At 35.4% G+C, this 16,397-nt stretch overlaps 2 protein-coding genes across 2 annotated transcripts; both read left to right on the forward strand.

The window, feature by feature from the left end:
* Positions 1-2,609: 2,609 nt before the first annotated feature.
* On the forward strand, positions 2,610-9,371 carry LOC141844253 (uncharacterized). Its single transcript, XM_074732288.1, has 7 exons — positions 2,610-2,741; positions 3,289-3,854; positions 3,969-4,083; positions 6,785-7,486; positions 7,566-7,693; positions 8,255-8,400; positions 9,178-9,371. The coding sequence occupies exons 2-6, from the start codon at positions 3,397-3,399 to the stop codon at positions 8,370-8,372; spliced, it is 1,521 nt and encodes a 506-aa protein (XP_074588389.1). The 5' UTR covers positions 2,610-2,741; positions 3,289-3,396; the 3' UTR covers positions 8,373-8,400; positions 9,178-9,371.
* Positions 9,372-11,350: 1,979 nt separating this feature from the next.
* LOC141844309 (F-box protein SKIP5) lies at positions 11,351-15,987 on the forward strand. Its single transcript, XM_074732347.1, has 5 exons — positions 11,351-11,647; positions 14,095-14,239; positions 14,310-14,388; positions 15,176-15,234; positions 15,437-15,987. Exons 1-5 carry the CDS (start codon positions 11,506-11,508, stop codon positions 15,792-15,794), a joined length of 783 nt encoding a protein of 260 aa, XP_074588448.1. The 5' UTR covers positions 11,351-11,505; the 3' UTR covers positions 15,795-15,987.
* Positions 15,988-16,397: the final 410 nt, after the last annotated feature.

Genomic DNA, 16,397 nt, shown 5'->3' on the forward strand with positions numbered 1-16,397 from the left:
GCGAGCACCAGCTCGCCCATGGATAGAGAGTACCTGTGCTTCTTGTGTTAACTTCATTAACACAGCAACACATATAAGGAAACATTAGCTATCGCCGGTTAGCAATGTGGGACTAAAATCCCATCTTTCCCTTAATATTATTTTGGACACCACTTTAGCCAATTAATTTCTCATTCACCCATAATCGGTTTTGAGCAAATTAATAGTCTAGATTTATCTACGCGAAACGTAGATTTCGATTTTGAAGTCATATCAGACTTTCAATGATCGATGGCACTTTAATTTTGCCTTGCAAAATCATATCCAACAACAATTGTATAGTAGCTCAATTGTAGCAGCTATGAAACCGTAATTACTGTAACTCGTCCGATCAATTTAGAATTTAAGTGGATAATATAGGCAGGATAATAATGAGAATGATACTTAAGGATAGTTGTGTTAGTTTACAAGGGTTGGTACGCCCTTTTAATAAAAAAAATCAAAGTAGAATGTCTCTTTGACAATTTTGAAAAAAAAACATTATTCACGAGGAGCTCCCGAATCGAGTTAGAACCTAACTCTATTCATTTTTTCATAACTTTAGTGTAAATATACTTAAATTAAAATTTAAATAATTAAAACCAAACTCGAATTTAAATCATTTCAAATTATAATTTAATTTTATTCGAATCAAGTACTAAAGCCAAACTCAAGCTCAAATTTCATTTTGAACCGAACTTAAACCATAATCATTTATATTTTCAAACTTTTGAATCGAATTCAAATATCACGTATATTTTTTAAACTTGAACTCAACTATTTGGCTCAATTTGGTTTTGCACCCTTAGTTGGAACGAGTGGCAAAGGCGATCAATGGGTTAGCAATCCACAACTTTTTCCGCATTCTTTACTCAGATATCTGTTGCCTTTTCAGTATTTTTGTCCCTTTTTTTTAGATCTCTAGAAGCTAAAAACCCCAACTTTCTTCCAAAGTTTGTCCCCTTTGTTGCATTTTTGTGCAACATGAAACTTAAAGAGGGAATTTTGCTATGGTGGCGACTAACTCTTGTTCTTTGTATTATTTTGTCAAATTTTGATCCTCTATGTAATGTAGATTTGCATATTGTTGAAATCCCTAGAACATGTCGTACCGATCGTGAGGTCGAATGTAATGGTGATGGCTAGGATGGGGAGGTGTTCTTCCCTGATAACGCAAAGATTAAGTTTTAACATCGATATCAATCTCACTCTAAGTCATAGGATGCGTTAGCTCTATCTTGAACTAGTCAAGTCATCTTATTGGATCACTATTATTTGAGTCACCTTTGGCTAACTCATCGAGTTAGTTCGAGCAACTTATTATGTTTTATTTAACGGGATCCATCGAACAAGAATCTAGATCCTCTTTCTTTTAAGAGGTGATTCTTGGGAAGAAAATGAAAGTGATTGATATCCTCTTACAAGGCATTCCACATCAATAGGCTTAATACGTGACATAGAATCCTTAATCCAAATGCAACGGGATAAGGTCTGTGTTGAAAGTATAAACGAGATAAAATCTACATCATCATATCGAACTCTATTGATTTTATTCTTAAATATGGATTCATCATCGAGCTAACTAATTAACTAGACACAGATTGTTAGATTATTCTTTCCAATAATAGTTTTTCATGTAGCATATGCTTTTTGTATCTATGATTAATTAGAGTTTGTGTATTTTTATGAGTAACTTGGGCTCCCTAACTTGATCCACCCCACTTAAACAACTCACCTATACACAACCCTATAAAAAAAAAAGCTTGCCAAGTAAATCAACTCACTTAGTTTATTCACCCTCATTGTTCCATCATGTTGCCTTTACGGTCTAATGAATTATAGAGGTGATCGGTCCGATTTTATAGAAATTTTTCATGATCATCAAGGTAAATCGAGAAGTGTAAATGGATTCGCTAGCATCATAAATTTTTAAAACTCCCTAGATGTAATGTACTTTAGGTGAAATTTAAACTTTTATTGTCTAAGGAGCTCATCTCTTCAGCAAAAAGGTAGAATCTGCCACCTCAGCGCCTTCAGACGGTCTACCTCACGACCATTTGTAAAGAGCTAAATCGGAAAGTTGCTGTTGGCTACTATGAGAAAGGATATTATCTTGGCTTCGTCGAGATTCGACTCTTACCTACTTCAATAAATCTGTCTCATAATAATCAACTTAACTTATGTCCTGAGGATGGGGCGTAAGGAGCTCATCTCACCTCTGAGCCCCCGGGCTTAACAAACTATTTATTAAATTATTTAGCAAGGCCCTCTCTAATTAGTTGCCCAATAAAATAACAAATATATATAATATTTTTAAATAATTTGTATATGCATAACAATAATTTCCATCCGTTCTTTTTCAGATAATTCTTAAATTATTAAACAAAATAGAAGCATTCGACTCGACCGTGGGCTTCGACGGTGCGGCCGGCCCACAAAGGCCCAACAACGAGCCCATATCAAGCACTGTGGACCCAGAAAAAGATATTTATTTATTTAGACCAATCAGAAGTCCTTATCCGATATGCGCCGCGCGAGGATGCATAAACAGATACCGTTCTTCCAGGTGTCGGGTCTAGAATGTTCCACACTGTTCCTCTCTTCCAGGCCTTTCCTTCCCTCGATTAGCTCTTCTCCGCCGGCGCCAGCGCCGCCCGGGTTCGATCCGAGCTGCTTCCCCATCCCCTTCTTCTTCCTCCGGTATCGGCGAAGAACAGCACCAGGTTTGACCTATTTCCTCCTTGGCGGCTTGAGATTTGCACTTGTTGGTGGAATTCGTGTTCAAATGGAACAATTTCAAAGCGATTTCTAGTATTGATTGATCTTCCGATGCCTCGTATTTGGAGCGTGCATTTGTTGGGGGAATTGATTCTGCTGCTTGAATCATTTCGGTATCATGTGTTTATTTGTAAGCTGAGTAGCTGTAGACTGCATTGTAGTCCAGATCTTCCGCTACAGAAAATTGCATGGTCATCTTTATTCACCCATACCATTTTTCAAAAGGGGAAAAAGAGTACGAAAGAAGCCTTAGTTTCTGAATTTTGCAACTGTTCTTTCTTACTTTGTTCCTCTTCGGGTACCATCGCGAGGCATCTGAACTTCGAACTATTTGTTATTTTAACTATATGACTATAATCACTGTCTTTGCAGCGTACCGCAGTGTGACGCTGATCTGTTATGTGAAATATTTAGCGAGGCATTCGTTTGTTATGCTTCTGGAAATTAGGTTTAGGTGTATTGACGAACGTCTACTTTGATTTTTTTTTTCAGGTAGAAGATGAATTTTCTTGTGAATATGGCAAAAGTCTAGATCATATGGTTAGTCGTACAGACGCTGATGCAATAGAAAGCACTTTGGATGTCTTTTAAGACGACAGAATGAAAGACAAGAGTAAGCCCTTTTGTGCTGGTGTGAGCGCCAGGACAATTTCTGGGAGTGATAATTGTCACTTTGTGGAGAATAAGTCTGTATCTAATGGATCGACAGATGTTTCCACTTCAAGTCTTGAAATTGACCATACTGAATGTGGCAAAGGGCAGGCTGATGCAAGTGACATGGATTTCGAGCAGACTGAGTGGATTAATGATCTTGTTGATTCAACAAATTTGAATAAAGTGAGAGATTCTACAATAGAATTTCGAAACACTGCTGCTATGCCTCATGATGAAGATTCATTTATGGCGAATGGATCACATAGTTACTCAACCACAAACTCAGTGCAGCTAGACAATAAACCCAAGATTTGTGCTGATAAGCATGATGATGCGGGGAGTGATAGCTTTTTGGACTGTGATTGGGACAGTTTTGAACATTTTGATCTAGATGGAATTTTCAGGTAAGTCAAATCACTTTTATTCTTGAACTTAGTTGTAGGGGATGTTTACTAGTTCCTGATACAAAATGAATGAGTGGCTATACCAGCATTTATGATTTTAACATGATTCTGCAGATCAAATGACACTATCAATGACATTTTTGGAAATGATACGGTTGAAACCAGTGATGGATTTCTCTCACCATCGGAGGGTCTAGTTGGTAGCTTGACTGATTTTGTTCCATTGCCTGTAAGTATTTGGGAATTAAACTTGAGATATTAAATAATTGTTCCTTCTAGAGTTCTACAGAAGGTTTAAAATCTCAACCTGTGTCAAGGTTTCGATCGTAGATCGGAATGATACGGTTTCGGTACCCTATTGTGCCGTGCCGATATAGTTTCGATATTTATTTATTTATATATATATATAGTAATTATTAGATAAATATGTTTATTGTGTATAATTTAAAAATAAGTAGGAGATCTAATCCAATAACGTAAGAGGACGCATATAATTGACCCCACTTATTGGAATGATAGTTATTAAGCCAAATGAAATGGGATTGCATATGCAATAGTCGATTTTTCAACCGAAGCATGATAGTCATGATAATTGACTTGCATGTAGATTTTGAGTGAACAAAATGTTTTGATTCCAAGTGAAGTTGATTGGTGTAGTTGACTCGGTAGTTGATTGGTTAAAGGATCGTTAGTTTTTTACTTGACTTATGATATATATTTTAATTTTTAAATAATTAAAATTTTAGAATTATTTACAAAATTTTAAAATTATTTATAAAATTTTAAAATTATTTCAAATATTTTAAATATTTTTTAGAAATTTTATTTTTTTTATTTACAAAAATAATCTAAGGTTTGATTTTGAATAAATTATTAATACAAATTAAAATTTTTAATTAGAATATTTTTATATTTTATATTATAATTATATTAATTGATTCATAGTTTATTTAATTAATTATTAATTTATATAATATATAGTTATAATTTATATAGTAATTAATTATTAATTAGAAATTATATATATAATTTAAATAATATGTTTTATAAAAATAATTATATATTTATAAAATTTTATTTTATTTTAACATAATGATTTTAATTAAAAGCATTATATTAATTAATAGTATAATTTTATTAGACTTTAATAAAGTCTATTTAAATTACCTCAGTTATAGTTGAGAGTTATTAAAATTTTTAATTTAATTAAACCAAAGTTCACAACCAGTGCTATGTTCCACACTTGTGCCGTTGTGCGACACCGTGCAACACCTCGGCACCACCGCACGAGCTCGGTGATGCCTCCGGAAGTGTCACGCGAGCTCGGCGACGCCTCCGAAGGTGTCCCATGAGCCCAACGATGCCTCTGGAGGCATTGCTCGAGTCCAACGATGCCTCGGGCTCGTCGCACACCGATGGGAACCCCTCCAAATGAGTCGTGAGGGCTCGACAATGCCTCCACGGGGCCTCGGCATGTCGGCACAGGAGACATGACTGTGTTGGTTTCGGTTTGCTAAACGAGATGTTTTGCTCGTATCAGACGTCCTTGAGATTTCATTCCTCTACGATCTTAATTCTCAAGCAAATAGAAGGTAAAATGTCATTATTATTTATTTATTTTTAATGTATGCAACATGCAACGCGATCCGAGGAATTACTTTCAGTTGAAGATCTTACCTCCCTCATATTAGGTGAACTGTGTGATGCTAAAGGAAATGCATTGCAGAGGAAGACGGTATGGGATTTTAGGAGAGAATCTGAATTAGATGTATCTGACAGCTCTGAGGCAAAGGTCAATTGCCAATTCAATACATAGACTATAGGGTATTAACTATAGTATATTCCTCAATCGAGTTCATAGGCTTATTCTTTTGAAATTGGTTACATGAATTCATAGAAGTGTTGCAATTAGGTAAATGACCATTGAACAATTTTGACGGCTGCCTACATGGACTTTTTTATTATGTTATCTCTCTTGTTTCCCTCCCATCTTCTCCCTCTTCTTTCCTCCTGCAATTTTTCATCCCACTTCATCATCCTCCCCCTGTTCCCAGGTGAGCTGTGCCTCTTCACTGTTCCCAACTTATCTTCCTCACTGCCACATCTGGTTTCCACCTACTCTCTTCTCTCTTCCTTCCTAACTCTTTATTTGATCGTCTCGCGGAAATGTCATAAAGAGCTCCTTCAACCTACTCTGCACTGGGGGAAGTGCCCATCGTAGATTCCCAATGTGACAACCAAAGAGGTAGAGGAAGGGGGAAGAAGGGAGAGAGAAGAGATTGAGAATAGGAGAGGGGTGAAGAAGGGTGAGGGTGAGGGGACAACCCAATGGAAATAGAAGCAGAGGGAGGAGGAAGAAGAGAGAGAGAAGAGAGGGGTGAAGAGGAGATACGAAACAGTTTGTGATAGCCACTTTGGTGCACAGTCAACTTTGTTTAACGGATGCATCCAATTTCAATAGTCAGATAAGTTCACGCACCCAATTCTGTTGCAGCATACCAATAGGAAAAGTAGCATATGAAAGTTATGGTCTGTATGTCATGCACCATCAACTTCGTGGAAGATGATATAGGGTAAACTACCATATGCCAATTGTGAAATCGACATGTTTTGCACTATCACCTGTGAAACCTTGGCATTTTGCTCGCTTGAATTAGGATCTTACCCATTAATGTTATCCACCTCCAAAGAAAGTGATGCTAGTAATCAAAAGAAAATTCTTACATGTTCAGATAGCATTAGGCTGATGTCTTTTTCTTTCTATAACTAGCAATATTTTCTTTTCACTAGCTAAAGTAGTTGGTTGGCACTGAGTTTGGTTGTACCTATTACACACGCTGCTACATTAGGGATGACTTTAAATGATCATGCTACTTGTTCACAGCAATTTCAAACGAATTATATATGCTACCATTCTATTATTTTTGCAGGTGGATGTGTATGAATATTTTTTGAAACCATGGGAAAGTGAAGAAGAAAACGATAAGAAGTCAGTTGTTTGTGGCATTGATAATCAAAAAAGTCCAAGCAATCTATTCCAGAGTTTTGTTTATGACACACAATTACCATGTCAGTCTCCAGATAGCAATATGCAAAGGAAAGCTAGTGATGAGGAGTCTGTTGTTTGTGTTGGTTCCTGCATAGATGTTGGATCCAATGACTCTGGAAACCCATCATATCTCATACCTGCCATTGAAGATGGATTTGATTGTGGTGCTGATAATAGTCAAAAAGGACAATTTTCATATAGTCATTGTTGTCTTGATGGAGGGAACCAAAATATATCCTTTCCTGGTCGTCAAAGATGTACACGCGCTGCAGTAACTGTCAAACCTGAAGAGAGAAATGTGAAACAGAGACTGGGACAACAAATAGAGTCCAAGTTAGAAGCTCAGCAGAAGTTTATGCAACACCGCAATCTGAAATCTGATTCTAATAGCTTAACCTCTCAATCATGCCTGAGTAACTCCAGGAGTCAGACAACTGAATGCCTTCTTGGATCTAAACAAACATTTAGTGACCTTACAGTCTTGGAGAAGAACATGCTCCCGGATTCGCCAAGGACCTTCAATACTATTGATGACAATTTCATGGCAGATACAATCTCTCAGTTTCAGGCTACAATATCAAAGGTCAGAAAATTTAGTCGAGTTGTGATGCATCTTCAACTATTTATTCTTTTCCTGTAAAATTCGTTTTTCCATTTTGTAGCTGGATCATAACTTGAAGTTAGCTATAAGAGATAGCATGTTCCGTTTAGCTAAAAGTGCAACGGAAAGACATAGCACTAAAGCTGAAATCAAAGCTACAGTAGATGAACAATCAGAATATAAACACAGGTATGCTTTTCCCTTACTGCAAATTCACTTTACTTGTTTCAAGGATTCACTAAAAAAAGTGTGTTTTAATGATTTGTTGCAAAACATTTTAGCGACGACTATTTTGGTACTATTTGGTGTCTGCCTAAATTTAATGGTTAAACTTAGATAACTTTATTTTATTATTGATTGATAAATTATTTTATGGCATTGTCACAAATATAATCATTATTAGTAGTTTTGTCTATGACATTTGAAATTGTTCAATATTTAAAGTTCAACATTTGAAATTAACTTTTGCACGATTAGATCAAACCCTTGACATCCGAGAAACAAACCATGCTATTGGTGATGGTTGGATCAAATTAGAAGTGAAAGAAAATATGTCACCTAAACTTCATGTTGGGAATAATATTTTTGTCTACTGACACCTTCAATTCTTTTACAAAAGAATTCATAAGTTGGCTCGTTGCTGGTCCATAATTCAGAATGATTCAAGATGAGACAATTTGTTTTGTTGTAAATAATGTAGCATGAGGGCAAAAAAATTAAATCTTATGTTTGATTTTTCCTTTTTTGCAGAGCTAGAAGTTGGGTATCAGAAACTGATACGAATCCTGTAGACAGGACTGTGGCTCAGTTGCTCTTTCACCCGCCTTCCAAGTTTTCTTCTTGCTCTCGCATCAAAGAACTTTCTTAGTTGTTCTACGAGTTCGTCCACGTAAAAGGTTAGAATTCATCTTTACTGCTGTCTTAGTTGTTGTTGTTCTTAGTTTTTACTGCTGTCTCAATTTTCTTAGAATTCATCTTTTCTTTATTACGAAATGAGTTGCCTTAACGTTAACTAGATGTTTTCCATTCTTTAGCAAGTATAGGAATGCAAAAAAATCACCAAAGGGGTGTCTCAAGTTTTTTTATTTCTTATCAAAACAACGTCCCATTCTACATATTTTTATTTCCGAAATCACTTTTATTTTTGGCGTTATTGTAGCAGTTGTGGGTTCATAACTGGATATAACATAGACGCTTAAAGTCTAATCAACGCTAATAAACCGTATTATAATAATTATAATTCATAGCTGTCATAATATAAGTATTTCATTACTAATCAACATTATGTATGTTGTAGCAATTGCAATTCATAGCTCGTAATATAAAATTTTTATCTCTAGTCAACATTGATTAATATTGATCAATATCATATTATAATAATTACGAATCATAATTGTTACAATATAGATAATTTATTTCTGAAATAATTATGAGATTATAGCTGCTATAATTTTATAGCAGCAATGATCTTGTAGCTATTATAATAATGGTAAAAAATAAGGATAGTTTTAAAAAGTGAAATGGATAGAGGCGGGATGAGACATCCTTATGATGATTCTAATAAAAAAATATGCCCTTTTAAGTTTTGCGAAGAAAAATATTTTGTGCAAAATGTTCTAACTTTTTTACATTCAAATTCAATCTCTAGCAGTCTAACTCAAGTATATCTCCAGTGTTCTACAGGCACCTGCTGTTTCCCTCACCGATCATGTTCAACAACAAATTTGACGCAATGCCTCACTTTGAAATTTAAATGCGATGTTAATGTCTAGTTAACAACATCTATGATATTGATCTAGATTTGATTAAGATTAAGATAAATAGTTTGTATATAACAGCTATGACTGTGGAAATGGTTTTACTTCTAATGATCTTGTTTTGTTAATTAAAAAAATGCTAATTTTGATGTGATGATTTAATAAGTTCAGTCTAATCCTTCACATGTTGCTTGTTTAAATCTTACCTTAAATAGCCCTTGTGATATGTTCTGGTGATAAGAGGTAGGGTGTTTCTAAAACAATCATAATTTAAAATTGATACGATGTTTGAACAATTAACGATGAGATGTTATGTGCGGAGTTATTTTATTTTTTAGATTTATTTGATGGATGAAATATGAAATTATTGAATATTTAATATAAAAAAATATCATATCTTACCGTTTTAGTATGGTATCTAAATTGTCAAAAATTTAATGTTATTCGACATTAATAAATATGTTATTTTATGTTAGAATTGTAATTTTATATGGCCATATAATGTAATATTAAAATTGTATCATTTTTGTTGGGTAGACTCCATGGTGGGGAAAAGGAAAGGAGAAGAAAGAAAAGAACAAGTGAACTCATGATCTTGCTCATGTTCGTGAGTAGGGTGTGTCAATTCGTATGGATTGAGTCAGATCAAATCGAGTTAGATTGGATCAAAATTAAAAAATTATTTAAAAAATTTCAATTCAAGCTCGATTTGAATTCGAACTCAATTTAAAAATTTTAAACTTAACTTGAATAACTAGATTTTTTTACTTTATTTTAATACTTTATCATTATTATATTAATATTATGTTGAACATCTTAATTTTTAAAATAAAATTTGATTTAACTTTAAATAAAACTCCTAAAACTTAAATTTTGATCAACCTACTCGATTTGAATCCAAAATGAAATGAACCGTACTCGAAAACCTTTAACTCGAATTCGATAAGTTTCAAGTTAACTCAGATTTGGTTGATGGGTCGGATTCATTTTTGACATCTTTAACCGTGAGCAAGGCTATTTGCAAGTGCGAGAAAGGTCTTTGTGGTTGTGGGTGGGCTTGCATGCACTTGTGAGAGCCCACAAGGTTAGATTTTTTATGAGGGCGGAATGAAAGTTCGTTTTTCTTGATTGAATAGATAAAAAAATATTTACATAACGATGGATTCTTGAATCTAGTTACGAGTGAGATCACAAGGTTTGCACGAGATGGATTTAGAAATTAGAAGTAGGTTGAACTTTGGGTGTGGAAGGGATAGACTAAACATTAAAATAAAATGAAAAAAAAAGAAAAAGAAAGAATTCATCAATTCTCCTTGATGCCAAATTATAAATTATAAAATATCTATATAAATTTTTTTTGTACTAGTAGAGTTAGATAGCCTTATCTTAGATCCACTTTGAGGTCTACACCATCGGAAGAAATTTTACTGGGAGGAAGGAAAGTTCATTTTATTCGATTTCGATGAAAAAAATATAAAAAAATTTACATGTGAATTTTTGAAATTATCCGTGATTTACTTTTCTTTCTTTCCTTCCTTCTACTTTTAATTCACATAACTATATTAAAATTGAATTATTTTCAGTAATTATTTTTTTAATAATTCAAGTATATATTTAATTTTTACAAATTGATTAATTCTAAAAATGACTATGTCAATTTCATGGAAGTCTTTCACCAACTACTAAGATAAATTGAAAAGAACAGATGAATCTTAATGGACGATTTATTGTCATAAAATTTTTAAACTTCTCAAGTATAATATGTTCCGATGAAATTTGAATATTCGTTGTTTAAGGAGTCTGACCTCTTATCATGACACCATAGCTCCGGAGACTATTTTTCGATCATTATTATTCATTGCTTGCTCTTGTGATATTTGATGGAGCGATAGTTAGTATACTTGTGCTCTGTTAGTTAGTTAGTTAAGGGAGAAGTTATCTTTGAGAAGAAGCCTTTGTAATTTGAGAGAGCATTTTGATAATTGCAGAAGCCCAGGGTGTTTCATAAAATCCACACAAATTTAGGAGTGTTTTTATAATTTTGCGACTATTCAATCTCAACACGTGGAAGGCCGCCGTCATAGTTTTTGCCCCAATCCGCTCCGCCTCGTCTCGGCCGAGCGTTCTCCGCCGACCGCCGCCCATGCCCGCGCTCCCCGCCCGTTGCTCTTTCGATCCATCGGGAAAGGGCGATCTCTGAACCGGAGAAAAGGCGGAGGAAGCCGCTTGCCCAGGGAGCTCACGATGGCGAAGAGGAGGCGGATGGAGCTCGCCGCCGCAACGCTGGCGCCGGCGTCGTATTCTTCATCCGCATCCTCTTCGAAGATTCATAGCCTCGACGATGGCTGCCTCATGCACGTTTTCAGCTTCCTCACGCCTATCCCAGGTATCTGGCCAGGCCCTATGGTTGCTACCCTCGTTACTAAATTTTAGGGTTTTCATGTCTGATTATGGTATGCGGCTGCGGAGCAACTCTTTTTATTCTACACCAACCACCGTTCCTGCTTTTGCCTGTTCCCGTTGATCTTCTTGTTGAGTGTCGTTGAAAAAATTGTTCTTTTATCTTCTTGTCCCGTTGGTGGAAGCTATAATAGGGAAAGCAGTTGATTTCAGTCAAAAACTGCAATCCATGGGGGATCTCTTCCCAAAGTTCGCATTTTTTGTAGAAAAAAAGGCTGTATGTTATCTTAACTGCAGTTATCATCTTCCTATAGGATGTTTACTAGTATAATCAATATTCAGTCAATGAATGCGATACAATAAGAGAAGAATTAAATAAATACTTCACATTCTAGTGGATCTCTGTCATCTTTGTTGCCAACTCCATGTTACTTGTAATCTAATGGAGGATTGAAATGCAAGAATCTCTCTGCTGGGTTCACAGAAGTAAAAGATTTTATATCTAGAACTCTGAAAGGTTCTCAGAAGTAATAGTTTCATATCTAGAATTCTAAATTTGTTCTTAATGATATTGACGCTTATGCAGATGAAAAGTGTTTTGATGAACAAACAATTCTTTAGCTTTTGTTCCTTGAATTACAGTTTTGTGATAATCTTGTTCAGTGAAGTCCTGTTTGCTTGTGTGACTAAGCAGGAAAAGGCATTTAATTACTTTGTAGCTGGTAGGCCTAGAAAACTTGTATTTGTGCAGGCACTTAGTTGTCAAGGGAGCTGCCTACTTACATTCTAGATTCTAATATGATTGATAGTCTTGGTTTGACTGGGCACCTCAGCTCCTGTTTAGCCAGTATTCCACTTGGCAGGTATATTTATGGTTGGAGAGACAATGACTACCTCTAATGGTTTTTTATTTCTATTGTTGTGTCATTCATTTGGTCTTCAATCAGGCTTGTCTTCATGTTTTAGCCCGGCTCCATTTTGCTAACCTGATTTTCGGCAGATGTATTGGAAGACACTGATGGGGACTATTTTGACTTGTTGGAGAAGACTAATAGAGTTTTTTTACCTGTTGTTTTTCCTATTTCCTCTTCACTTTCGAAGAGTTCCATAGGGATTTTGGTTGTTTTTGTGGTGGCCATGAACTCATGAGTGCAACCAAGAAGTCTTTATACTTTCCCTCTGCAGATGTAATTACTGCTCCTATTGGCAATGTTTGCCTACAAGTGATGAATGCCTAGAACTTCACACCACCTAGATTGTGGATGGTGAATTAAGATGCCTATTGCCCACTTTGAAATTATTTTCTTAAATATCATACATATATCGAAATTTACTTCTCGCTCATTGTTTCCCTTAACCCTGTTGCACCTATCATTCTTTTGATAGTTGATTTACATGGCAAATATTTGCTTATGATTTGTCATGAATCGTGATTTGCACATTATGTTTGTTAAAACTACATAGCTCTTCAAGTGGATTTGCCGATGAAGTTAGCATGAGGGGAATGCCTTTTGAAAGGGACAGTGATTTGACCAATCTGTCCATTGTTTTTGGGTCCTAGACAGGTCACATGGAATTGAATAATTGCTACATTTGTCTAATGCCTAAGTAACCTTCCTAAGGATCCAACCTGAGCTAACAAACTTTGAGAGGATGAACATTGGAGATTATTTATAACTTAAAGTAGTGAATGTAAAAAGTAAATTGGCTCGCCCTTTCCTAATCGCTTAAGATTTTGGCATAATTGGTCATTTGATCAGCTTTCTCTGAATTATTAGAAGTCTCCAAAGCCTTTTCCTGTCATTCTGTTTTTGTGATATCATAGGTCTTTCAAAACTGCTGTTTAAGGTGATCATTTGCTGTAGTTGATACAAATTAGTGATTTCCAACATCAGTTACTTTCTCTTTGTTTGCTTCATTTACCTGAAAGAAAAATCTTCCATAAGTATGTACATGTCTTTACTATGGCATTTATCTATTCAGTTAGTTCTTTGTTGGATCAGTCTAATCCTAGGCATGATAAAGTGTTCAGAATGGATGGTTGTCAATGGAAGAGCATCTATTAGGCCTCAAGTGCTCTCGATTAAGGGTGATTATATGTTATGACTTGGACTTCTAAGTGTTGATGGGGACATTAGATTGTGGCATCCTAGTTTTGTTTCAAGCTGAGAGTTGTGAGTTAATGAGGGTGCCGATGGTGCAGCACAGCAAGCTAATGGGTCAATTGTGCCATTTGGGTAGATTGTTACGCTGATAGTGTTACACCAATTCACATTGTCATAGATATCTCATGGATGTTGTTACATTCATAATTAAGGTATGCTAGAACTTCACTGAATTTTGTTGAACTTATATTTTATCTTTACAGACTTTGCATTTAGTTTCCGGGAGTTTCTGTGAATTGCTTTTAGCAACCTGCTACTCTCTTTGCAGATCGTTATAGCATTGCCCTTGTTTGCCACAGATGGCGCGACTTGGCATGCCATCCTCGATTATGGTTGCGTGTGGAAAGGTCCACTAAAAACACAAGTGAACCTGGAGTTTTCCCAAATCTTCAGGATGCAATTTCTGCTGCAAGGTTGGTGAACTTAATTTCCTATGAGAAGCAGAGAGTGTGATTTATTAATTGAATTCTGTCTCTGTTGAAGACCTGGTGATACCATTCTTATTTCGCCTGGTGGAGATCACGTTGCGTGTAATATCCAGATCAAAAAGCCTCTTTGCCTGGTAAGTTGATCCAATAACTAGTAGATTATTCTTCTGCTCTCTCAGATGCATTCTTAAACAAGTTTATCTTCCAATAATTTATCATTTATGGACTATACGAGAAGAAACATAAAGAGGAAATTGTTAGGGTTCAATTTGCATGGTAGTTTCCTCTGTCTATGTTTATCATTCATCAACATAAAATTTAGTTTAAATCTAGTAATACACCATATATACAATTAGCTATCTAATGTTTTACACTACAACCAAATGGACTTTGTTTATCTGATAAGAAATCAATTATCTGGAAAAGCACTTTATAACAATTTCAGAATTCTTTTTCATATGTGATGATCTGATCTTTCGAATTGTGACCACAATCACCTTGATAAGTTGTCTATCATTAAGTGACTGAATGATCTGACTTCGCTCCATGGATAACGAACAATAATAATAGCACCAATACCCTATACCACTTGTAACAATAGCGATGTTCTTCCATCTCGGAGTAGAAGCGACACGGAGGCTCAATTCACCAAGCTCCCTAGGTAACAACCCTTCTCCAAGACAATCTATACATTGGAGGATCTTTGAGTAAACTCCAAGCTTCCACAGTATCTGTGTCAAATTGGTTTGCCAAATGTTTTGTTACAGTTTTGACAAATTGCCATGGCAGTAAACTCCAAGGAATGTATGTGTTCCAGTTTCGATAATATGTTTGCATTTTTGTCGACAAAACTGTCATTCACACAGTCTGTTTTCGATAATCTTTCCATGGGTTTTTATCATTCCTTTTACTTGCACACAGATTGGTGGAGGTGAGCTCCCAGATGATACTGTACTGACATGTTCTCGGGGCTCAGAAAGGTTTGATCATTCATTCATGTTCTAGTTATGATCCCTAACAGTTAAACTTGATTCATTTCGGCTTCCATGTGTATGTGGATTATTTTCTTCCTTATCGATATTCCTAAAATTTGCAGTTTGCGGAAATTAACATTGTAGTATGCTTGTTATTTCTATTCCACTGTTTTTATCAACTGAGTCTGTCTGTCCGTTTCCATGGCAGCGCGTTGGAGTTCCTTTCGACATGCAAGATAACGAATTTGACGATCCGGACCGAGCTAGGATATTGCCTACTGCACCGCAGTGGGAGGTTAACAATCGAAGGATGCATCCTTCAGTGTGAAGAGAATCCTTTAGATTACCTCTCCTTTCCGATAATTAGCACAGCCAACATACCCAATGGATTTCGACAATCACTGAAGGGACACGGCCGCGACAGCATCACCGTTGCTCGGACAAGAATAGAAGGCGGTGCCAAGGCTGTTTTCACCAGCGGTAATCTGGCATTACAGCGTGTGCGGGCTATTTACACGCGAACTTGCATCTTTTTCTGGTTCGAAGTTGGGGAGCAGGAGATATAAGCACTATTATGTTGCTTCCGGTAGTGTTCATTCTTGTTAAGATTGGATAAATATCAACACTCTGAAGGTCGATTGTATGAATACTAGTTCTCACTTATTTTAGATCGACTATAAAGTCAATGACTTCATAGTTCACATGCTTGTTTAGATTGCTAAACTTTAATGAATCTGTGTGTAGTTTCAATTGTGATAAGATTGTGTTTGAACATTGAAACATTTCGATTCGATCTTTTTTCATGTTTGTGCTCAAGATAAATTTGTTGTCCAGTCTCTTTAGTAGTTTATGATAAATCAACTCTGCAACAAATATTATTTAGTGCAAATATTTCATTTTCATAATAATGTATTTCGCATATTCCAAATTTCTTTTAGTAAAATGCTCCACTTTCTAGTTTGGCAAAATAATGTTGGCAGGTAAATTGTCGTGGAAATTTATTATATTATTATTTATCTATTTATAGGAGTGTAATCAAAACTAAATTGTTTTTCCCTAAGCTCAAACTTTGATTCTAAATCATAAACCCTAAATTCAACTAACTTTAACTTTCACTTCATAATAAAATTAAATAATTTACAAACAATTCAAATTGTATTAAAAAATAA

The sequence above is a fragment of the Curcuma longa genome, chromosome 13 (assembly GCF_044706935.1).
Source record: "Curcuma longa cultivar G26 ecotype Majalengka, Jawa Barat chromosome 13, ITB_CL_G26_1.1, whole genome shotgun sequence".
NCBI classification, from domain to species: Eukaryota; Viridiplantae; Streptophyta; class Magnoliopsida; order Zingiberales; family Zingiberaceae; genus Curcuma; species Curcuma longa.